The following is a 24595-nucleotide window of genomic DNA, read 5'->3' as shown; positions in this document are numbered from 1 at the left end:
ATGGCGGCTCACACCTGTAATCCTAGCACTTTGGGAGGCCAAGGAGAGAGGATCACTTCAGGCCAGGAGTTTGATCCTCCCACCTCCACCTCCCAAAAAGTTAGGCTTACAAGCATGAGCCACTGTTCCTGGCTAAACTTGTTCTATTTCTTTCCACTCTGCTCCTCCTTCCTTTTGCTATTTTGATACCATAGGAAGAAATCTAAAGGAGACTTCTAACGACTCAGACCCCTCAAGGAACACAGAAAAAACACACCATTCACTCCTTTTGGGGTATTCTGTCTTCTTGTGGAGTCTGAAAAGTCATGGACAGGTTCCTCTCAAGTCTAAAACTCTGCTCTCTTCCATACTGCATTACTTGTTGGCTTTTGAGAGTACCAGAGACTACTCTGTACTGTGAGAGAGACCTTTGTGTATGTTACGGCTGGTAAGTCACTGACAAGAGCTACAGTACTGGAGGTGACTAACAGCAGTTGTTTATGGTGAATGGTTGTTACTACAGGCAGCTACTCATTTTTTTTTTTTTTTAAACATTTAGGTAAGAAAGATGTGGCTTAATGTCTTTGTAGTGAGGTGCACTGTGGAGGTTTGTGTGGCCTAGTAACATGGCATTTTGCTCTTTGTGGAGACCCAAGATTCACTGTAAAAGTGGTTTCCTTGATTTTTAAAGATCCAGATACACTGCCCTGCAAATCTGCCTGGCTTTTAGACACTTAATATCAGGCCCTGAGGCAGTCCTCACTGGGACAACAGGTAGTGCACCTGTAGTCCCAGGGAGGCTGAGGTGGGAGGATCACTTGGGTCCAGGAGCTCAAGACCAGCCTGGGTAACATAATGAGAGCCTGCTTTAAAAAAAAAAAAAAAAAGAAAGAAAGAAAGAAATTTTTAAAATGTATATGTATTAGGCCCTGGAAACTGCAAATACTTTCCTGGTCCCATTCATGAAAGGGCTCAACTTTGAAGTCAGTAATCTAATCAAGAAACGAACTAAGTATCTAACAAGATTAGTCTCCAAAATACAACTTTCTGGCACTTAGCTGGCTACTTTGAAACTCTATGTAAAATAAATTTACTTCTATAAAGGAAATCTCCATTTGTAAGGACATCCCCCTATACCCAAGCAGCTAGAAATTTTTACAATGGAAAAGACACTGGCTTAAAGTTTACATAACAAACCTTACCTATGCTTAAAGATACTTTTCCTGGCAATTTTATCTTGACTGATTCTTTTTGTTTCAGCAAATAATGGTATACAGATATAAGTTCTGTGCCTCTGGGGGTATCAATTTTCACCTAAGAGTAATGTTTGCAATTTAGGGTTACCTAGCTAAACAACTGTTTAGGGCAATGGAATAAGTAATCAAGGAACTGGTAGTCTAAACAGGGAGAGATTATTTGCAAACTGGCAAATGAAGAATCTTATAAAGCTATAAGATCTGTTTCTGTCTCTGTGTCTGTATGTCTCTATGTTTATGTGTCATGTGTATGTGATATTTCACCACCAAAATACATGAAAACATTCTAATGAATTTGTCAGAGGCGTTTAAACCACAGCAACTCCATCTTGAACAGGAGCTAGGTAAGATAAGGCTAAGCCCTGCTGAGCTGCATTCCCAGTAAGTTAAGGGATTCTTAGTCACAGTGTGAGAAAGAAGGTTGACACGAGATACAGGTCATGAAAACCTTGCTGATAAAACAGGTTGCCGTAAAGAAGCCGGCCAAAACCCACCAAAACCGAGATGGTGATGAGAGTGACCTCTGGTGGTCCTCACTGCTACACTCCCACCAGCGCCAAGACAGTTGACAAATGCCATGGCAATGTCAGGAAATTACCCTATATGGTCTAAAAGGGGGAGGCATAAATAATCCACCCCTTGTTTAGCATATCATCAAGAAATAGCCACAAAAATGGGCAACCAGCAGCTCTCGGGGCTGCTCTGCCTATGGATTAGTCATTATTTTATTTGCTTACTTTCTTTTTTTTTCCTTTTTTATTAATTTTTTTTTGCACACAAAACAATAAACATTTTCTAAAAATACATACAAACAAAAAGATGCATATCAAGCATATTAGGAAGGTTGCACATGGGAAGACGGGGAATAGAAATGGGGGGGTGGGAATTAAAGAAAATAAATGAGAGAGGGACTTTGTATGGATCAATGATAATAACTCAATCCTCTATTTGACAAAGAAGAAGGAGAAGGAAGAGGAAGAAAAAGCAAGTGGGATAAAGGATCAGAAAGGGAGGAAAATAGAAAAAATTAGAGTATGACTCCAGGGTAGACCTGTTTTGTTGTCACTGAGTTGGTTGGTTGGTTTGTCTGTTGTATTTTTCATGTTTCGCCATGTTGGCCAGGCTGGTCTCTAACTCCTAGCCTCAAGTCATCAACCCGCCTCGGCCTCCCAGAGTGCTGCGGCTACAGGCGTGAGCCACCACGTCCAGCCCCCACATTGCGTCTGGCCTTCGTGGTAGACCTCCCAGAAGGGGCGGCCGCGCAGAGGTGCTCCCCACATCCCAGACGGGGCAGCCGGGCAGAGGCGCTCCTCACTTCCTAGACGGGGCGGCCGGGCAGAGGCGCTCCTCACTTCCCAGATGATGGGCGGCCGGGCAGAGGCTCTCCTCACTTCTTCCCAGACGGGGCGGCCGGGCAGAGACGCTCTTCACATCCTCCCAGACGGGGCGGATGGGCAGAGGCGCTCCTCACATCCTCCCAGACAGGGCGGCCAGGCAGAGGCGCTCCTCACTTCTTCCCAGACAGGGCGGCTGGGCAGAGACGCTCCTCACTTCTTCCCAGACGGGGCGGCCGGGCAGAAGCGCTCCTCACTTCTTCCCAGACGGGGCGGCCGGGCAGAGGCGCTCCTCACTTCCCAGATGGGGCGGCCGGGCAGAGGCGCTCCTCACATCCCAGACGATGGGGGGCCGGGCAGAGGCGCTCCTCACATCCCAGACGATGGGGGGCCGAGCAGAGGCGCTCCTCACTTCCCAGACGGGGCAGCCGGGCAGAGGCGCTCCTCACATCCCAGACGGGGCGGCTGGGCAGAGGCACTCCTCACTTTCCAGACGGGGCGGCCGGGCAGAGGCGCTCCTCACATCCCAGACGATGGGGGGCCGGGCAGAGGCGCTCCTCACATCCCAGACGATGGGGGGCCGAGCAGAGGCGCTCCTCACTTCCCAGACGGGGCAGCCGGGCAGAGGCGCTCCTCACATCCCAGACGGGGCGGCTGGGCAGAGGCACTCCTCACTTTCCAGACGGGGCGGCCGGGCAGAGGCGCTCCTCACTTCCCAGACGATGGGCGGCCGGGCAGAGGCGCTCCTCACTTCTTCCCAGACGGGGTGGCCGGGCAGAGGCGCTCCTCACTTCCCAGACGGGGCGGCCGGGCAGAGACGCTCCTCACTTCTTCCCAGACGGGGCGGCCAGGCAGAGTCACTCCTCACTTCCCAGACGATGGGCGGCCGGGCAGAGGCGCTCCTCACTTCCCAGATGGGGCGGCCGGGCAGAGGCGCTCCTCACATCCCAGACAATGGGCGGCCGGGCAGAGGTCCTCCTCACTTCCCAGACGATGGGTGGCCGGGCAGAGGCGCTTCTCACTTCCCAGACGGGGTGGCCGCGCAGAGACGCTCCTCACTTCTTCCCAGACGGGGCGGCAGGGCAGAGGTGCTCCTCACTTCTTCCCAGATGGGGCAGCCGGGCAGAGGTGTTTACTTTCTTAATAAACTTGCTTTCACTTTATGGACTTGCCTCAAATTCTTTCTTGCATGAGATCCAAGAACCGTCTCATCGGGTCTGGATCAGGACCCCTTTCCAGTAACAAAATGGCTTTAAAGGTAAGCACTTAAATCAAGTATTTTATCAGAAATACAGAAAGTAACTCAAATGCCTTTTAGTTCACATCACAAAAATAAGACTACTTTGTTGGTTTAATGAAAATATTTGTTTCTTCTGATCAGCAAAATATGCATGTATGTAAAGTCAGGGTTTCACAAGCTGTGGAAACTATTAACAAAGAAATAACTTGAGGCCAGGCATGGTAGCTAACATCCATAAGGCCAGGAGCTCAAGACCAGCCTGAGCAACATGGCAAGATCCTGTCTCTACAAAAATGAAAAATAAAAAAAATATTAGCAGGGCGTGGTGGTGCACTGCTGTAGGCCTGGAGTGAGCCATAATAGCACCACTCTACTCCAGCCTAGGTGACAGGGCAAGACCCTGTCTTAAAGACAAACACAAAAAAATAAATAACTTGGGATGACGGCCAGCTTTGTTTAATGATCTATACAAGTCTAACTTTTAAGAATGAATAAATTAAATGAATGTAAATAGTATAAAAGTGTATAAGCAAGTTTTTCATAATTTTAAGAATCTTTTCAGAAACTTAAAATCATGTTATGCTAAATTAAGTGACAGATAATTATAAAATGAGTCATTTACATGGTATAGAAAAGCTAAATATATTTAGATCTATTAATAAACAGATTGAGAAGGTTATCTTTCTAGAAATTATGAAATGGTTCTATCTACAAATACTGGTATGAAACTGTTCAAAATTACCTTACTTCCTAGGTTCTTCACCGGAAATTAGGGTTACTAAGAGTTAAAGTTATAGTTAATATATACAATTAAAACTACTGAATACAAGAGAAACAATTCTAAATACAGTGCATATAAAGAAAGAAAGATGTGAAGAAAGTTGACAATAGAGATAACTTTTCTTTACATGGTAACTTTGTGTGGACACAATAAGGAGGAAAGAAATGTAAATTAAATAAGGAGGGCCAGGTATATAGTGGTTCACGCCTGTAATTCCAGCACTTTGGGAGGCTGAGGTGGGTGGATTGCTTGAGTACAGGAGTTCAAGATCAACCTGGGCAACATGGCAATACCCCATCTCTACAAAAAATACAAAAAATTATCTGGGTGTGGTAGTGTGTGCCTGTAGTCCCAGCTATTCAGGAGGCTAAAGTGAGAGGATCATCAAAGCCCGGGAGGATGAGGCTGCAGTAAGCTGTGATCACGCCACTGTACTTCAAGTTGTGTGACAGGGTGAGACCCTGTCAGTCAATCAATCAAATCAATCAATGATAAGAAAGAAGGAAATGTAAATTTCTGTCTTAAGGTAGAATGCCAATATCAGAAAGTCAGTATAGGACAAAACTAAAGGTTTAAACAGGTTGTAGAATGTCTGGAAAAAAATAAATGAATGAATGAATGATAATGGGGAAATAAATGTATAATAAATTTCTGTCCTAAGGTAGAATGCCAATATCAAAAAGGAAGTATAGGACAAAAAGGAAGTATAGGTTTGAACAGGTTGTATTAGGTTGGTGCAAAAGTAACGGCAAAAACCGCAATTACTTTTGCACCAAGCTAATAGAAGTTTTGTGGAACATGAATCTTATGAATTTTGTGAGTGATCAAGTTGGCTAAAATTAGAAGGGGATTATTTCACTTTTTAAAAAATTGAGCATCAAAATCAAAATTGAGCATTAATATCAAAAGCACACTGATGCAGGGCCAGACTCAAAATAATGGGTTTTCTGGGCCACTGATCTGCTCTTTAATAGATTATAAAAGGGTTATGGGAATCTTGTGTGTTCAAAGCTGATTGAGATTAGATGGATTTGTTTATTGAAGTTAGCTTTAGCATTAACAACATACTGATGCAAAGGTAGAATATGGTTTTCTCTTTAAAACAATATTTTCATATACTAAGAGATAATAAAAGACTTGCTCACCTTTTGAGTAATCTACAAAAATAAAAAGAGAGAAAGATGTGTTGGTCTTGTGCTGTCTTCATTAGGTCTTTTGATTGTTTGGGAAACCAAGTCTCCTTTCTATTAAAGAGTAAAGGTCTTTGCTTTTAAGTATCACCTTGACTTAATTAATGACTATTATTTTATTGTGTCTTGTGATCCTGTTTTGTTTTCAACCTGCATTATTTGACATGCTTTCCAAAACCAAATTTCAAATTCTAACATTAAGACTTTTCCAAAAGGAACCCCTGGAAGTCCAACAGATACGTATTAGGCTTATATGTTAAAATCATATTGTTATAGTAGGTAGCTAGTCAGGCATAAGCAGGGCAGGAGGGGGCCTACCACCACACACACACACCAGGAATCTCAGGTTACCTTTGCAGAATAACACACCCAACGACTACAAAACAAACTTTACATTTAAAATGCTTATGAAACTGCCTTTCCAAAAATTGTAACTGAGAAAATTATGATGGTGAAAGAGATCTGACCTAACTGACTCCATCTTGCTTCTAATCTCCAAATTGTCCTTGTTCATTCCTGGGTGTAGGCCAAACTAACTTTGGGAGGAACTTAGCTTACAGTTTAACTTTGAAATAAACATAACAGCCCTTTGCTGAAATAAACTCCCTTCTTGCCTGGGGACTATACTGCCATTGCAGGACTAACAAATTAGCCACAAGATTAGAAATTATGATTTAGGAGTCATCAAACTGGAGGCTACAAGATTCTGAACTTCCCTGAATTGCTCCAGGGGATAACATCACGATTGTAAAACCTAAGATCAGCGCTTGTGATATTTTGCAGACCCTGCACTCAATGGATCAGGCTGCACCACTTAGATCTATAAACTAACTCATCTAGTCTTTGTAGTCCCCACCCAGGAAATGACACAGCATAAGAGGACAGCTTCAACTCCCTATGATTTCATCTCTGACCTGACCAACCAGTGATCCCCACTTTCTGACCCCCCACCTGCCAAATTGTCCTTAAAAACCCTGATCCCTGAGTTTTCAGGGAGACTGATAATAAAACTCCAGTCTCCTGTACAGCTAGCTCTGTGTGAATGAAACTCTTTCTCTATTGCAATTCCCCTGCCTTGATAAATTGGCTCAGTCTAGGCAGCAAGCAAGAAGAACCCATTGGGTAATTACACCTGCACTTCATTGAATGTGAATCATGCCTCAAAAAAGTTGAGATGAACCTGGTGATTATGTACAAAAATGCAAGCATTTTAAACATTTATTAATGACTCCTACTTATTAGGTTGGTGCAAAAGTAATTGCAGTTTTTGCTATTAAAAAATGGCAAAAACTGGCCTGGCGTGGTGGCTCACACCTGTAATCCTAGCACTTTGGGAGGCCCAGGCGGGCAGATCATGAGGTCAGGAGATCACGACCATCCTGGCTAACACAGTGAAACCCTGTCTCTACTAAAAATACAAAAAATTAGCCGGGCATGGTGGCAGGTGCCTGTAGTCCCAGCTACTCGGGAGGCTGAGGCAGGAGAATGGCATCAACCTGGGAGGCGGAGCTTGCGGTGAGCCGAGATTGCGCCGCTGCACTCCAGCCTGGGCAACAGAGTGAGACTCCGTCTCAAAAAAAAAAAAAAAAATGGCAAAAACCACAATTACTTCTGCACTTAGTATTAGTCAATAATAAAAGGCTAAAGTTTCTCAAAGCACCAATTTCATGTTAATTAAGCCAAAAAAATTTTGTTATAGTATCCTCCTTACAGTAGACTTTTTCTACTATTTCCTATGCAAATATGATAAACTGATTTTTAAAGAAATTCTAAGTATATCCCCAAGATAAAATCAAAGTAAAAAAAAACGTAGAAGATGAAGTTTAAACTCAAAATCCCCGTAATCTACCTTTCTAGCCATCTTTGGACATTCTCTACTTTGCATTATACAGTAAACAAAATTTAATATTTGCTATGGCTTTTCACCCTATCATCCCCACCCACAGCTACTGCTTATCTCCATGACTTTGGATGTCTTCTTCCCTTTGCCTGAAAACATGAAATTACTTGTTTAATTGTCTCATTACTCTATTGCGACATTCATTCCTAGAAGACAAAGTAATTAGTTTGTATTCATTTTTGTACCTCCTGTGCCAATATAGTACCTAGTACATACACAAAGCCCAACTGGTGTCAATTGTCTGTTATTGGAATTGAAAACTACACCTAGGTCAGGAATCTCTAACATTTCCAGTTCTAGGGAAATCTCGCAAGGTTAAAAATGTTTCTGGGAGCTTCTAACAAGTTTTTTTTTTTGGAGGGGGGGGAAGGATTATGGCAGTAATAGCGTTTTTTATAAACTAAGGCATAAAAGGAGGGAAAAATAGAAATAGAAGCCACATATCCCTGAAATTACTGACACAGCTTACCCTACCCTTCCTAGATGACTCAACTCTTGCCCCATAAAGTCGACTCCCCACATGGTAGTACCCTTAAAGCACTTCAATGAATTAAATGAGTTGTTTTGTGGTAAAGTGCTTAAGACAGTACAGAATCATCACTACAAATGTATTTATAAGACAAAAATCAGCCAGGTGCGGTGGCTCACACCTGTAATCCCAATACTTTGGGAGGCCAAGATGGGTGGATCACCTGAGATCAGGAGTTAGAGACCAGCCTGGCCAACATGGTGAAACCCTATCTCTACTAAAAAGACAGAAAAATTAGCCAGGTGTGTTGGCAGGTGCCTGTAATTCCAGCTACTTGGGAGGCTGAGGCAGGAGAATCGCTTGAACCTGGGAGGCAGAGGTTGCAGTGAGCTGAGACCATGCCACTGCACTCCAGCCTGGGCAACAAGAACAAAACTCTGCCTAAAAAAAAAAATTTAATCCTCACAAGTCTATTAGTTGATTCTTATTAGTAGATTCTTATTAGTAGATTCTAATTATACTAACGCTATACTAATCTAACTCTTATTAGTAGATTCTAATAATACTCTCATGTTATAGCTGAGGAAACCGGGGCAGATAGAAGTGAGATGACTTGCACAAGGTCACACAGTTAGTGAGTGATAGAGTAAGGATTTGAACTCAAGCATTCTGGCACTTTTTCTTTTTTGAGACTGAGTCTCGCTATGTCACCCAGGCTGGAATGTAGTGGCACGATCGCAGCTCACTGCAACATTCACCTCCTAGGTTCAAGCAATTCTCCTGCCTCAGCCTCCCAAGTAGCTAGTACTACAACAATCTCGAACTCCTGGGCTCAAGCAATTCTCCCACTTCAGCCTCCCAAGTAGCTAGGACTACAAGCATGCACCACCAAACACAGCTAATGTTTTGTTTTGTTTTGTTGGCAGAGATGGGAGTCTGGCTATGTTGCCCAGGCTGGTCTTGAACTTCTGGCCTCAAGAAGTCCTCCTCCTCCTCGATCTCCCAAAGTGTTCGGATTACAGGCAAGAACCACAGTGCCTGGCTTGAACTGCAAAATTCTTAAAAACAGGGATCATTTCTTATTCTTTATTCTAGTGTCCATGATTCCTAATCATCATATAGGCACATAATAAATGCTAAATAAATTTTAAAAAATAGTTTTACTTTACTTTTCAGTCTTCTGAAACCAGCAGTTCTGACCCTATCATCTAAGTATAGTTTGGCTATTTTTCCTTCAATAAATAATTGTGTACTTATCACATGTAATCACTGACCACTTTTCTGCCTAGTCACATGGCTTCACAAAATGTTTCTGCAGTTGAACATCTATCAGCTTGCCTTTCTATTTCCCCAAAGTAATTCCTAGATATTTTACTGTACAGTTTTTCTTTAGTATTGTTTTGAAAAGATCTTAATACTGATCCTTGAAGCAATCTTTAGAGAATTGTTCCATTTATCTGACTCTCTCCAAGAGGTGTTCCATCTACTACTTCTCCTTGTTTCTGATATCTTAGCCAGTTTCCTATCCATAATACAACGTGTCCATCCTCATTCTCTCTTTCTCAAATTGTATTTAGTGAAGACCCATGTTTACCACTTTTTGAAAGCTGAAACAGATCATGTTACTGCTTCTCTTTATTTAAAACATCCCATTATGGCAGGCACAGTGGCTCATGCCTGGAATCCCAGCACTGTGGGAAGCTGAGGTGGAGGATCACTTGAGACCAGGAGTCCAAGGCATGACTGGGCAACATAGTGAGATCTCATCTCTACAAATAATTAAAAAAAAAAAAAATTAGTCAGGTGTGGTGGTCCGTGTCTGTAGTCCCAGCTACTCAGGAAGCTGAGGCAGGAGGATCACCTGAGCCCAAGAGGTCGAGGCTGCAGTGAACTATCATAGTGCCACTGCACTCCAGCCTGGGTGACAGAGCGAGACCCTGTCTCAAAAATAAATAAGTTGGGTGTGGTGGTTCACGCCTGTAATCCCAGCACTTTAGGAGGCCGAGGCGAGTGAATAACTTGAGCTCAGGAGTTGGGAGACCAGCCTGGGCAACATGGTGAAACCCCGTCTGTATGAAAAATATGGCTAATAAAAACATTAATCAGGTGTGGTGAGGCATACCTGTGGTCCCAGCTACTTGAGGGGCTGAGACAGGAGGATCACTTGTACCCAGGAGGTCAAGGCTGCAGTGAGCCAAGATCATGCCACTGCACTCCAGCCCGGGTGACAAAGTGAGACCCTGTGTCATAAATAAATATAAAAACATTCCATTATATTACTCTGATATCTATCGGTTTGCTCAGTCATTTAATGAACATTTACTGACCACTGTGTGTCATGCACTAGACAAAGCATTAAAAAAAACATTAAAGACACATGCATGTGTGTGTTCACTGCAGCACTATCCGCAATACCAAAGACATGGAATCAACCTAAATGCCCATCAGTGGTAGACTGGACAAAGAAAACGTGGTATATATACACGATGGAATACTTTGCAGCCATTAAAAAGAACAAGATCATGTCCTTCACAGGAACATGGAAGAAGCTGGAGGACATTATCCTTAGCAAACTAACAAAGGAAGAGAAAACCAAATACCACACTTTCTCACTTATAAGTAGGAGCTAAATAATAACACATAGACACATAGAGGGGAACAACAGACACTGGGGTCTACTTAGGGTGGAGGTTGGGAGGAAAGAGAGAATCAGGAAAAATAACTAATGGGTACTAGGCTTAATACCTAGGTGATGAAAAAATCTGTAGAACAAACCCGCATGACACTGTTTACCTATATAAGGAACCCATACATGTATCCCTGAACCTAAAATAAAAGTTAAATGAAAGAAAATAAGAAATAAAATATACGTTCTTTGAATCAGAAGAGCTCAAAGTGAAGTAGAAGGAGGAGACATAAGTGAGAAAGCATACAGAAAAAAAAAAAGTTATTTATAGTGATTCAGGGCTTGGAATTTTAAGTCACACAGACCTGGATCCAAATCTGCACTTAAGGAGTTGTATAACGCAGAAGTAAGGTTTCCTCATTTCTGAAATGGGGATAAAAACCATTTCATCTCTTCCTTTTTACAAGGGGACAAGATACAGTGCTTAGCTTGGCAATACATGGGAATACATTACAGGCAATCTGTAAATGATGTATAATACAGACAATAAGAGAACATCTATCCTGGGTAAAGTCTGCTTCCTAAAGGAGCTAACTCTTGAACTGAGTCCTAATCAATGACTAGGAAGTAGAAAGAATCCAGATAGAACCTTAGAGAAAGGTTAAGTTTCCATACTAACACTAAAGACTCTTCATAATCTGATCTCCACCTACTCAGGTTACTACTCAGCTACCTCTTCTCTCTTGAATCTCCTAAAGGAAACTTCCCTTTTGTCCAGGCCGGTTTACTCACTAACCTCAGAATATGCTCTGCTTATTTTCTTCTATTATTGCTTAGGCCATACTCATCCCTGACTCTGGCCCTAGCCTAAAGCCTGTCCATTCCAGAAGACTCACAAGTTCCACCTTCTTTTAATTGACCATTTTAATGGTTCTCAGCAGTGGCTGCATTCTTGAACTTTCCTAGCACAGGGTCAGATTACCATGCTCCTTTCCACACTTCCTTTGCCCTCCCACTAACTACCTGCTCATCATTTTCCTTAACTATCTGCACCTTTGCAGTGAGATTTAATTTTTCATATGTGAACATCATATCTCTATTGGATTGTAAACTCCATGAAGGCGAGACTTTGTGTAAGCAAGAGAAAATAGGGCAAGGATATAGCCTTCAGTCTCACATCTATTTGATATGTGAAGAAAGGAATAGATCAGAAAACTACTAGCAACAGTTTCAGTTAGCATGAAACCTAAAGCCTATGACAGGTCTACAAGGGCTTAAATGATAGAACTTAATGGGGCATCTTGATTTTAGGTACTCACCTTGATATGCCCTCAGCTCTATCAAGAGCAAGCAATAAAAACTTTCCACTGTAAGTTATGTTAGTCATTTAAGATGCCTCAAATGCTTCTGGGAATAAGGCATGATATAATAAAATAAAGGTCAGGAGAAAGGTTGGCAATCAACTTCTTAAACATGGCTACTGTGGTGGAAAGTAGTATATGGTATAGCAGAATTAAAACACCTGGGTTAAAATCCTTTGAAATTTACTGGCATTAGAAACTGGGCAAGTCCTTAACCTCTCTAAGGCAATTTCCCAATCTAATAATGTAGATTAAATATTTACTACTCAGGGTTGCTGTGAAGATTAAATGAGTATGTATGTATGTATAGTATATATACAGTATATATAATATACGTATATATAGTAACTAGCACACCACCAGAAACACAATACCTCCTTTAGTATTCATTATTGAAACACTGCCATCAACCCAACATCTTTTCCAAGGCCTCTAAAGAAAGTAAGAAAATAAATATTCTCTTTCCTCTTTAAAGATGGCATAACAAGAGTAACTTGCTGAAACCCATTGAGAACTCAGACCTAAAAACAAGATTCCTAATCATAGTACTCAATGTACAGTAAGGTTGTCTTTATGGCCAATCTCTTACCTGTTGCAGTGCAAAAAAACATATTAAGAGTCTTGTCACACTTTTTAGAGTAACTGAGTTTTAAGACTCATTAAGAGACTTTCAATTTTATAAAGAAAAAGTAAGAGCCTTAGACACTATAATCAAGCTGGACTCCTACAGAAAAAATAGCATTCCACAAAAGATAAAAGGTAAACTGTTCAACCCTTGAAGACATTTGAGGTTGTAGCCACTGCCTTTGAAATTCTTCAGCTCATACTATTAGTCCAAAATGGCAGGAATCAAAAAACAAAACAAAACAAAACAAAACAAAGCCCCAAATGGTAGGAGTCATAAAATAACATGTGGAATGAGCCAAAGAATGATGAACTCTTGGAGATGGAAGAGACCTCCAAAGTTATCTAGCCCAAGTCCCTCCTTACAGTTGAGAAAGCAGACAACAGGAGAGATTCCACGCTATTAGGTTGGTGCAAAAGGAATTGCGGTTCTGCCATTGAAAGTAGTGGTACTTATGGCTGGGCAGGGTGGCTCATGCCTGTAATCCCAACACTTTGGGAGGCCAAAGTGGGTGGATCACTTGAGGTCAGGAGTTTAAGACCAGTCTGGTCAACATGGTGAAACCCTGTCTCTACTAAAAATACAAAAATTACCCAGGCATGGTGGCAAATGCCTGTAATCCCAGCTACACAGGAGGCGGAGGCAGGAGAACTGCTTGAACCTGGGAGGCAGAGGTTGCAATGAGACAAGATTGTGCCACTGTACTCCACCCTGGTGACAGAATGAGATGCATCTCAAAAAAAAAAAAAAAAAAAAAGAAGAACAAAAGAAAGTAATTGTACTTTTGCACCAACCAACCTAATACATGTCAAGCTTCTTTTGCCTCTTCACTCTCTTGTCATAATTTCCCCAAGATTTCATTACTTCCCTTGCAGTAAGCAGATCAGTCAGGAACAGGTTCAACTGCCTTATAATATGGGCCCAAACACTAGAAATATCCACAATTCTTGTCCCTGACAGAACACAAAAGGGCAATGGTACACATGTTCTTGGACCTGATTAAACATCAGGTTCCTGAGTACACAGCTGTACAAAGACAAAGAGTGGGCAATGCTGTCTACAAAAGAAATGCATGCTTAGAATTAGAGGATTTTCACATTTCTTCTATAGAAAGAAAGATCCTTATGGGACTACCAAAATTATGTGGAAGTTTCTAGTGGTATTTTGTTTCCAGTGGTATTTTGAGATGCAGTCTCCTCCCTATATATCTTCGTGATGACACCATGAAGAAAAGTTGAATTAGACCCTGAGAAGAAGACTATCACATACTAGGAAACCAGTTCTGGTAAGTGATTAACATGAACTTGAAACCTTTCCTTGCTAACTGAACCAACCAAATTTCAAATGACTGTTTTCATCCAAGTTCATTCCTAAACTTGAGGCTTTACTCTCCCAGTAAGTTCACTGACTTATATAATTAATACACGGAAATGCTTATGAAAATTTAGGAAGCCACTGAGTGAATAAATACATTCATTTGTAATAAATACGTGATACAGAAATCAAACCATTTTTGGGTGAAATATATTAGCTAGATATAATTATTCCCTTTCATTTGTCCTTGAAGCTTGTCCTAATGCCAGTGTTTTGGGAAAATACTAACACTAGGAAATTTATAACTGCAAATGCCAAAAACGATGAAGTGATATTATATTGAATTTTAAAAAGATTTCATGTTTAGAACAAGAGATAATATCAGGGTCCTGCTCTGCTTTAGACAGGAGATCTGAAAATACTTTGGATGCCAGAGCAAAAGGACTACGTCAAAGTACATTAAATTCTTAAGCAAAAGGCAAGAATCAAATCTCAAACATCTCAAGAGGTAGTAAAATAACTGAAGGTATTTAGGATAAAGAAGAAAGAGGCAAAATAGGAGCAGAACAACTAGAGCCTTTAAATAAACACTTGCACAGCAATCAGAAAAGGAACTAGCATTGTTTTAACTGGTCCTAAAAGAACAAGTTACCAATGGATGAAAAGTACAAAAAAAACAGACTTTGATTTAAAAGTAACTTTCTATGTTAGCCTCAAAAGTCAATAAATATAACAGTGCATGAATGATAAACTTATATAAAATAGCAAAAAAATGAATCCAAGAAACTTGGGCATACCAAATGAGCCTTTGACAAAAGTTTAGGTGCACATATGGAGCATGACATTAATCCATTAAGATTATTGATAGGCCAGGCATGGTGGCTCATGACTGTAACCCCAGCACTTTGGAAGGCCAAGGCAGGAGGACTGCCTGAGTCCAGGAGTTCAAGACGAGCCTGGAAAACAAAGCGAGACCTCGTCTCTAAAAAAATAATAATAATAATGATATTAGTGATGAGTTATATTCCGATAAGTAAAACCAACTTCCAATTTTTAATAATAAAAAGGAAGGCAGAGCACAGTGGCTCACACCTGTAATCCCAGCACTTTGGGAGGCAGAGGTGGGTGGATTATTTAAACTCAGGAGTTTAAATGAGACCAGCCTGGGCAATGTAGTGAAACATCACCTCTACCAAAAATACAAAAAAATAAGCCGGGTGTGGCAGTGCACACCCATGGTACCAGTTACTCAGGAGGCTGAGGTGGGAGGATTGCTTGAGGCTAAGAGGGAGAGGCTGCAGTGGGCTGAGATCGTGCCGCTGCACTCTAGCCTGGGCATTAGAGTGAGACCCTGTCTCAAAAAAAAAAGAAAAGAAAAGAAGACACAAAGTACGGATAATTCTGAAAGCTATATTTTATAAAGAACAATCTATCCATGATGATTAAGCTACTGCAGAACTGCAGATGAGAAAAGGTGATGGACTGTCCTAGGTAGTGGCAAGGGACACAGGAGTGAAAGAATTTCAGGAACATTTCAGAGATGGAGCTCAGAGTACTTGATGATTTATTAGAGACTCTCGGAATACAGTGTTAGTAGAATTTACTGTGTCAGTTTAGCTATTTATCCATTAACAATAACAATGGTAGGAAACACATACTGCTTACCATAGGTCAGGCAATGTTGTAAACATTTTACATGGATTAACTCATTTCATTCTCACAACAATATGAAGTATATTTATAACCATCCCCATTTTAGAGATGATAAACTAAGGCTTACATCAGTTAAGTTAGCCAATAAGTATCAAAGAATCACAAGAGATTGATACAAGATTTGGATCCAGATACTGTAATTCCAAAGCTGAAGCTCTTAATCGATCAACTAAATAGCTGTAAAGGAAAGTAAACAAAGTCGAAAGAAGGCAGAATGTAGTAATGTCAAGAGCCCGGTTTAATGAAGAGCCTCAGTGGGGGAAGAGGATAGAAGTTTGGCTGCTCAAAATCACATGAGACGTTCATAAGAAATAAATAAATAAATAAATAAAATAAATCCGTATTGAATCCAAATCCCTGCAGATGGGAGATAAGATTTAACTTTTTTTTTTCTTTTTTCTTTTCTTTTTTTTAAGCCCTGGGTAATTTTGTGGCGGAACCAAGTTTGGGAACCTGTGTAATAAAAGATTTCTAAGGGCTCTTCCTGCTTTAACATCCTAGTTGACACTGTAAATGAATTTCCCAGAAATCAAAGGAGCGAGGGAGGGATCCTAGCTGCAGGAAAACGGCTATGCATTCAGAGTCCACACCGTTTATGCTCACATTTTACTAAACGGTCCCTCATATGGGGAGGGATAGAACAGGCAACGGAAAGAAGGATGTGGTGTCCACGATAAGCAGGCTAAAAAAGCAGGCTTTTAAAAAGGCTTTTCTAGCACGATTTGCACAAAGAACCCCTTCTTGACTATATATATTTGTGGTCATCCGACTGGATTTTGAGGTGGATTCCTCAGACCCGTATCTGGCTAATGATGGATTTCAATATATTTTCTCTAAGCACCGCAAAGCGTTGCACGAAACCTCTAGGTTGGGGCCTGCCCGCCCCAAGGCCAGGTGAATCCGGCTCAGCAGCAGAGGTGTCTGCAATTACACCCTCTAATCCCCTACTATCAGATACGATCCGTTCCGCACATACCTGAGGGCCCTCTGGTAAGATTGATCTCTTCCTCAGTGACCAAATAATCCACTCTTCCGTTCATGTTTTACAGCTCGTCAGGCTTCCTACTTGGGTCAGCTGGACTGCAGCACAGGTGAAGGTGAATCAATCTCGGCGCTGCGCCCACAGCACAGCGCTTTCGGTTTCAGCAGCCTCGAGACCCGGAAAAGGAAGCCCGAAGGACTCTGAGCGCTGGGAATGCTGGGAATCGTGGTTCCTACCGCCAACGGATTGCAGTTTCTCACAGGTTCCCAAAGCCAAGCATGAGGTGAGCAAGGGGCAAGTTACCATTATAATTTGCCATTGGAAGCAGGTGGGAAGGGGGTGGCTAGTAAAAGTAAGGGGCCTAAATAAATTGATATTGTCGAGGAAAAAAATTTTAAAAAAATCTCCTGCGATCCTAGAAAATCTCCACAAATGTAGAAAAGAAAAAAAAGTTGTATTATTCTGTAAGCATCGAACCAGACCGGAATGGGTGTTACAGGCAATCCACTAATGAGATTGCAAAGAGAGACAAAAATCTCACCTTTTATGTAGCCAGAGCACACGCATGTTCTCATGTAAGACGAGTTAACATGGTTTGGTATTCAATTTTTGGTAGTTCACCGTTGGAGTGGCCGCCTGTGTTGGTTAATTGCCTTTATCCAAAGGAAAAATAAAACGTTATCTCTGTGACAAACAGGTACTTACGGCTTGGAGCAAGGCGCTTCGGGTAACTCCCGCGAGCCTGGAACATAGGGGCACTGTCTACCTTGATACTTAAATTTCAAGGAGTTGGCTCCCTGGACCTGAAGAAAACGATTCCTGGGTTTTATCTGACAAGAGGCTTATTTAGCTTTTAAAAAGATACACACACACACACACACACACACACACGGATTATAATTACAATTTGGCTCAAGAAAATGTTTTAAGAAAGGGGGGTGGGGGAATGTCTCATTCTTTTGGCAACTGGGAGAATTCAATCTTTTTAATGTTTTAACTCTTACAATAAGGTTAACGCACGACTTAGGTATAACTTTAGGCCAGTCTTCCTGACTTTTGGAATGAGACATTCCAAACTGAACTTGAATGAAACTTTAGAGGTAAAAACACAAAAGCCTAAAGAGCCAGGAAGGTGACAACCTTGTGAAGCAACCTGGAGTTAGACCACAGGGATTGGTGGGGATCTTAGAGGACTAGAAAGTGCAAGGCCAATATCAAGACATTTAAATTTAGAGTAAAAAACCAAAGCAGCAGCTACTATGTTTACCAAACAGAAGGAGATAGGGGCAGATTCGGCAGGAAGGCCTCTTACTTGCTCACTCTGAGAGAAGTTAAGATGGAATAGTGGAGGCTGGGCATGGTGGCTCATGCCTGCAATCCCAGCACTTTGGGAGGCCAAGGTAGGTGGATCACCTGAGGTCAGAAATTCAAGACCAGCCTGGTCAACATGGTGAAACCTTGTCTCTACTGAATATACAAAAAATTAGCTGGGCGTGGTGGCAGGTGCCTATAATCCCAGCTACTTGGTGGGGGGCTGAGGCAGAAGAATCGCTTGAACCCGGGAGGCAGAGGTTGCAGTGAGCCAAGATCGCACCATTGCGCTCCAGCCTGGGCAACAAGAGCGAAACTTTGTCTCAAAAAAAAAAAAAAAAAAAGATAAGATAGTGGAAATAACACAGATTATGACTTAAAACTTGGGCTCAAGTTTCCATTCCATTCCCTTAAACTTGTCTGTCTTTGAGCAAGGAATCCAACATCTCTGAACTCTCTTTCCCCATCTTAAAATGGGATTGATAGCAGCTCTTCATATGTTGGTTGGATGAGTGAATAAAATTATCATTATAAAAGGCAGAGAATGATAAATGAAAAAAAAGTATAATATAAATAAATGACATTGGGGGCTGGGCGGGGTGGCTCACGTCTGTAATCCCAGCACTTTGGGAGGCCAAGGTGGGCGGATCACTTGAGGTCAGAAGTTCAAGAGCAGCCTGGCCAACATGGTGAAACCCCATCTCTACTAAAAATACAAAAAAATTAGCTAGGCATGGTGGCACGGGCCTGTAGTCCCAGCTACATGGGAGGCTGAGGCAGGAGAATCACTTGAACCCAGGAGGCGGAGGTTGCAGTGAGTGGAGATCGTGCCACTGTACTCTAGGCTAGGCAATGGAGCAAGACTCCATCTCAAAACATAAATAAATAAAATAAAATAAATGACATTGGAATGTCAAGAGAGAAAAGATCAAATAGAAATGGGAGGAAAATCAAGAAGTCATCAATGAGGAGATTTGTAAGGAAAAAAACACAAGATTTCTTTTAGACCACTGTGGGGGCAGGTGTAGGGGTGAGGGAATCACCTCTTAGTACCTGGGAAAATTGTCTTTTTCATCTGAGCACACAGCTTCAAAAGAAATACGAGGGCAGTGAAAGAAAAAAGTATCCTAAACAAGTTGAGGAAATGCTGGTAATAAGTAGAGTGAGAGATGGGATGTGTAAATTGCCTTTATTCCCTAATAGAAGTATGGGAATAATGGTGTCACAGGCTTTTGAACTGGAGCAACTCCATCTTGAATAGGGGCTGGGTAAAATAAGGCTGAGATCTACTGGGCTGCATCCCCAGGAAGTTAGGCATTCTAAGTCACAGGATGAGATAGGTCAGCACACGGTGCAGGTCACAAAGACCTTGCTGATAAAAGAATGTGGTAAAGAAGCCAGCCAAAACCCACCAAAACCAAGATGGCGATTAAGGTGACCTCTGGTCATCCTCACTGCTCATCATATGCTAATTATAATGCGTTAGCATGCTAAAAGACACTCCTACCAGTGCCATGACAGTTTATAAATGCCATGGCAACATCAGGAAGTTACCCTATATGGTCTGAAAAGGGGAGGAACCCTCAGTTCCAGGAATAGCCCACCCATTTCCCCTAAAACTCGTGAATAATCCACCCCTTGTTTAGCATATAATCAAGAAATAACCGTAAAAATAGCCAACCAGCAGCCCTCGGGGCTGCTCTGCCTATGGAGCAGCCATTCTTTATTCCTTTACTTTCTTCATAAACTTGCTTTCACTTTACTCTATGGACTTGCCCCAAATTCTTTCTTGCACAAGATTCAAGAACCCTCTATTGGGGTCTGGATCAGGACCCCTTTCCAGTAACAGTGGAAGAACAAGGAAGCTAGCTGGGCGTGGTGATATGCCTGTAGTCCCAGTTACTCTAGAGGCTGAGGCGGGGGGATCATTTGAGCTCAGGGGTTCGAGGCTGCAGTGAGGTATGATTGAAGCACTGCACTCTAGCCTGGGTAACAGAGCAAGACCCCATCTCTATTAAAAAATAATAAAAGTAAATAAATTTTAAAAAAAAACAATGAGGGAGCTTTAATATATAGGAAAGCAAATGACAGAGAAAATGAGATTCTACTCAGAGGAAACAATTGAGAAAAATTATGGAATCAGGCTGGGTGCAGTGGCTCACCCCTGGAGTGTAGCCTTTACTTCATGATCCAAGATGCTTAAGATGGATTTTGGAACTTCAACCATCCTATCTACATTCCAGGAAGGTAATGAAGGAAAGGCCAAGAAGACCTCTGGGAAATGTCATAGACTTCTTGTAATCTCAGGGATAGAAATGTGCCAACTATAAAAATCAAGGTTATTATTATTAACTGAAAATGGGAGAATGGATATTGGGAGGCCATTGGCAGTCTCTGACACAAGAAGTGACACTTTCTGTCTGAACTAACCTTTCTGTTTAAGACCTTGAGTTCTGTAAAAAATGTAGAACGCGGTGGCAACTTCAATCTACCATTTACAAAATTAGTGGAAACCTTGCCTCACCTTAATCATACCTTGCTCTATTTTTGCACATTTCCTGTCATGTATTCACTTTGTCTTTCTTATCTCTCTTGTCTGCTTCAGTCCCGTCCTACTTCAGTATTCTATTCTATCAGCCTCTTTGATGACCAGCTCATGAATATGTTTGTATTTGGGACTTATCCACCTCTCCTTTGACACAGCATTTGTTCCAACTTTTTGCCCTTACCTATTTAGTTTCAAATTCCTGCATATTTTATTTTTTCTATGCTTCCTTAAGTGACGAAACTCTTTTCTGATTGACACACTTTTTTCTTCGTTGTATTATTATTACATTTAATCAGATGATATTAGTTTGTTAATGTTACTGTAACTAATACTACAGATTGTGTAATTTGAACAATGAAAATTTATTTTTTCACAGCTGTGGAGTCTGGAAGTCCAAGATCAGGGTGCTGGTAGAGTTGGTTTCCTCAGAGGCTTCTCTCCTTGGCTTGCAGATGGCCATCTTCTACCTCTGTCTTCACATGGTCTTTCCTCTGTGTGCACACATGTCTGTTTCCAAATTTCCTCTTCTTATAAGGACATCATTCATATTAGATTAGGGCCCACCCTAAGGACCACATTTTAACTTACTTACCTCTTTAAAGACCTTTTCTCCAAATAGGGTTACATTCTGAGGTACTTCAACAGATGAATTTTGCAGGCATACAACACAGCCCATAACACAGATTACAGTGAAGTCACAGCCTTTGGCATTGCATATCTCTGCTCTGGCCCATTACATGTTGATTTTAAAGTTTAGACCTGATAGCAGTATTATTGCTTTAATTTTCAAGTTCTTGCTGCAAGTTGCACTGCTAACCCCAGCTATTGATGACAGCAGATATCCACAAGGCATTTACAATTATTTTATCTTCTATTGTCCTTTTTGATTGGTACTCTTTATTCTTCTGTATATATATGCTATCTTTATAAGAAGTCTAATTCAGACCCCTGGCTCTAATGCCATTAATATGCCAGCTGTCATGTCTCTTCACTGAGCTTCAGTCTTGTGTAACCCAGTTGCCTACCTGACATCTCAAAATTTAGATGCCTAGCAGGCATCTTAAATTATGATAAAATGAGAATTTCTAACCCTTATACCCCTAAACTGATACCTCTCTTAGCTGTTCCCCTTCCTTGAGTAACTCAGTTTACTCAGTTCCTATGAATATCTTAAGAACAGCTTTTGATTCCATTCCTTCCCTTGCATTCTACATTCAACCCATCAAAAGTATAGTTGTTGCTATGTATGAAATACAGTCTATCTGACCATCTCTGATACTACCAGCTTATTACAAACCACCAGTATGTACTGCCTCTACTTCTACGGTTCTTCCTGAAAGTTTTTTCTGCTGCTCACTCGATATCTCCCATCTATTCTTCCCTCAGCTGGAGCAATCTTACAAAAATGTAAATCAGATCATGTCATGCCCCAATCTAAATATTTCAGTCATTTCCATCTCATGTAGAAAAAAATCGATATCCTTAACATTGCCTCTAAGACCAGATAATCTGGCTTTTGTCAAGCTCTCTAACTCATCTACTACCACAACCCCCTTCCCTCATTCATTACATCTACACAACTTTTTTCTGTTTCTCAAACAAATACATTTGGTTTAGTTTAGATCTTTGCATTTGCTGTGCCATCTGCCCGACTGCTTCTTGTTCACTGCTTTATCTCCAGTACCTATAAGAGTTGCCAACACAAACTTGACTTTCTTTTTGTTTATTTTTTTAAATTATTTTTTGTAGCAATAGGGTCTTGCTGTGTTGCCCAGGCTGATCTAAAACTCCTGGCCTCAGGCAATCCTCCTGCCTCAGCCCCCGCAAAGGGTTGGGATTATGGGTATAAGCCATCGTGTCTGGCCTTATAATAGGCTTTCAATGAATGAATGAATTTTAGTGATGATGAAACTTAAACTTAATCACTTGCTAAAGATCACACTGCAGTTGTCATTTGCTGTCTCATCACCTGCTGCAGTCAATAGTGTACTAGTTCTACTGCCTGAATTCCTCTCAGCTGTTCTCACTGACATTGCTGATGCGCTCAAAATGAGTCACATACACCAGTGGAACAGAAGAGAAAACCCAGAAATAAACCCATACATCTACAATGGACTAATTTTTCGACAAAGGTGCCAAGAACATGCATTGGGGGAAAGACAGTCTCACCAATAAATAGTGCTAGAAAAACTGGATGTCCACATGCAGAAAAATGAAACTAGACCACCTCTCTCTCAACATGCATAAAAATTTAAAAAATGGATTAAAGACATATCTAGGACCTCAAACTATGAAACTACTACAAGAAAATATTGGGGGAAACTCTACAGGACACTGCTCTGGGCAAAAACTTCTTGAGTCATATCCCAAAAGCACAGGCAATCAAAGCAAAAATGGACAAATGGGATCACATCAAGTTAAAAACTTTCTGCAAAGCAAAGGAAACTATCAACAAAATGAAGAGACAACCCACAGAATGCAAGAAAACATTTTCAAACCACTCATATGACAAGGGGTTAATAACCAGAATATGTAAGGAGCTCAAACAACTCTATAGTGAAAAAATCTAATATTTCAATTTAAAAAATGGGCAAAATATCTGAATAGACCTTTCTCAAAAGAAGACATACTAATGGCAAACAGGTATATGAAAAGATGCTCAACATCATCAATCATCAGCAAATTGAAACTATAATAAGATATCTTTTTACCCCAGTTAAAATGGCTTTTATCCAAAAGACAGGCAATAACAAATCCTGGAGAGGATGTGGAGGAAAGGGAACCCTTGTAACTGTTGGTGGGAATGTAAATTAGTACAACCACTATGGAGAAGAGTTCGGAGGTTCTTCAACAAACTGAAGGTAGAGTTACCATAAAATCCACTAATCCCACTGGTAGGTGTTTAGCCAAAGGAAATGAAATCAGTATATCAGAGATGTCTACACTCCTGTGTTTATTGCAGCACTATTCATAATAGCCAAGATTTGGAAGCAACCTAGTGTCCATCAGCAGATGAATGGATAAGGAAAATAGTACTCCATTGTGTATATGTATTACACAACTCCAGTCTCTATGGAACTTTTATGGTGTGCTACATTGTGTATATGCATACCTATACAATGTATGTGTATATGCATACCCATACAATGTATGTGTATATGCATACCCATACAATGTATGTGTATATGCATACCCATACAATGTATGTGTATATGCATACCCATACAATGTATGTGTATATGCATACCCATACAATGTATGTGTATATGCATACCCATACAATGTATGTGTATATGCATACCCATACAATGTATGTGTATATGTATTACAGTGCTCAATTTTGTGTATATATATACATATACATACACATATACAATGTACACATGTATGTATATGTCCACATATACATATACATCGTATATGTCCACATATATGTAATACATTATATGTTCACATATATGTAATACATTATATGTTCACATATATGTAATACATTATATGTTCACATATATGTAATACATATACATCGTATATGCATGTATACATATACATCGTATATGCATGTATACATATACATCGTATATGCATGTATACATATACATCGTATATGCATGTATATGCATGTATACATATACATCGTATATGCATGTATATGCATGTATACATATACATCGTATATGCATGTATATGCATGTATACATATATGTATACAATGTACATATATGTAATACATATACAATGTACACATATGTATACAATGTACATTATATGTAATACATGTAATACATATACAATTACATATATGTAATATACATTGTATATGTATTACATATATGTAGACATACAATGGAGGTCATTATGTGTGACCTCCATGTTGCACTAAGCAACAAAGGTTGAGATGACAAAAGCTGCTTATAAATTAGAGCTTCTTAAGAGAAAACACCCCTGAGAGCTGGCACAGTCAGA

General features: G+C 40.8%; 2 protein-coding genes across 7 annotated transcripts in view; one reads left to right on the top strand and one right to left on the bottom strand.

The window, feature by feature from the left end:
* Positions 1-16939, bottom strand: part of SYNJ2BP (synaptojanin 2 binding protein) — a 51757-nt gene extending 34818 nt beyond the window's left edge. For 3 of the 4 annotated variants that reach the window (XM_063644401.1, XM_055288976.2, XM_055288977.2), the window contains exon 1: positions 16765-16902. In XM_063644401.1, coding sequence (XP_063500471.1) covers positions 16765-16828 — 64 coding nt within the window. In that variant the 5' untranslated portion in view covers positions 16829-16902. Of the gene's footprint in view, positions 1-16764 lie in introns of all 4 variants that reach the window. The other variant, XM_055288978.2, reaches the window with a different exon arrangement.
* Positions 16877-24595, top strand: part of LOC129487712 (disintegrin and metalloproteinase domain-containing protein 21) — a 108096-nt gene continuing 100377 nt past the window's right edge. For 2 of the 3 annotated variants that reach the window (XR_010122081.1, XM_055288973.2), the window contains exon 1: positions 16943-17053. The gene's annotated coding sequence lies outside the window, so the exon portion shown is untranslated. Of the gene's footprint in view, positions 17054-24595 lie in introns of all 3 variants that reach the window. The other variant, XM_055288972.2, reaches the window with a different exon arrangement.

The sequence above is a fragment of the Symphalangus syndactylus genome, chromosome 8 (genome assembly GCF_028878055.3).
Source record: "Symphalangus syndactylus isolate Jambi chromosome 8, NHGRI_mSymSyn1-v2.1_pri, whole genome shotgun sequence".
Taxonomy (NCBI): Eukaryota; Metazoa; Chordata; class Mammalia; order Primates; family Hylobatidae; genus Symphalangus; species Symphalangus syndactylus.
Note: the sequence above shows the minus strand (reverse complement) of the source record. Positions and strands in the feature narration are given on the sequence as shown.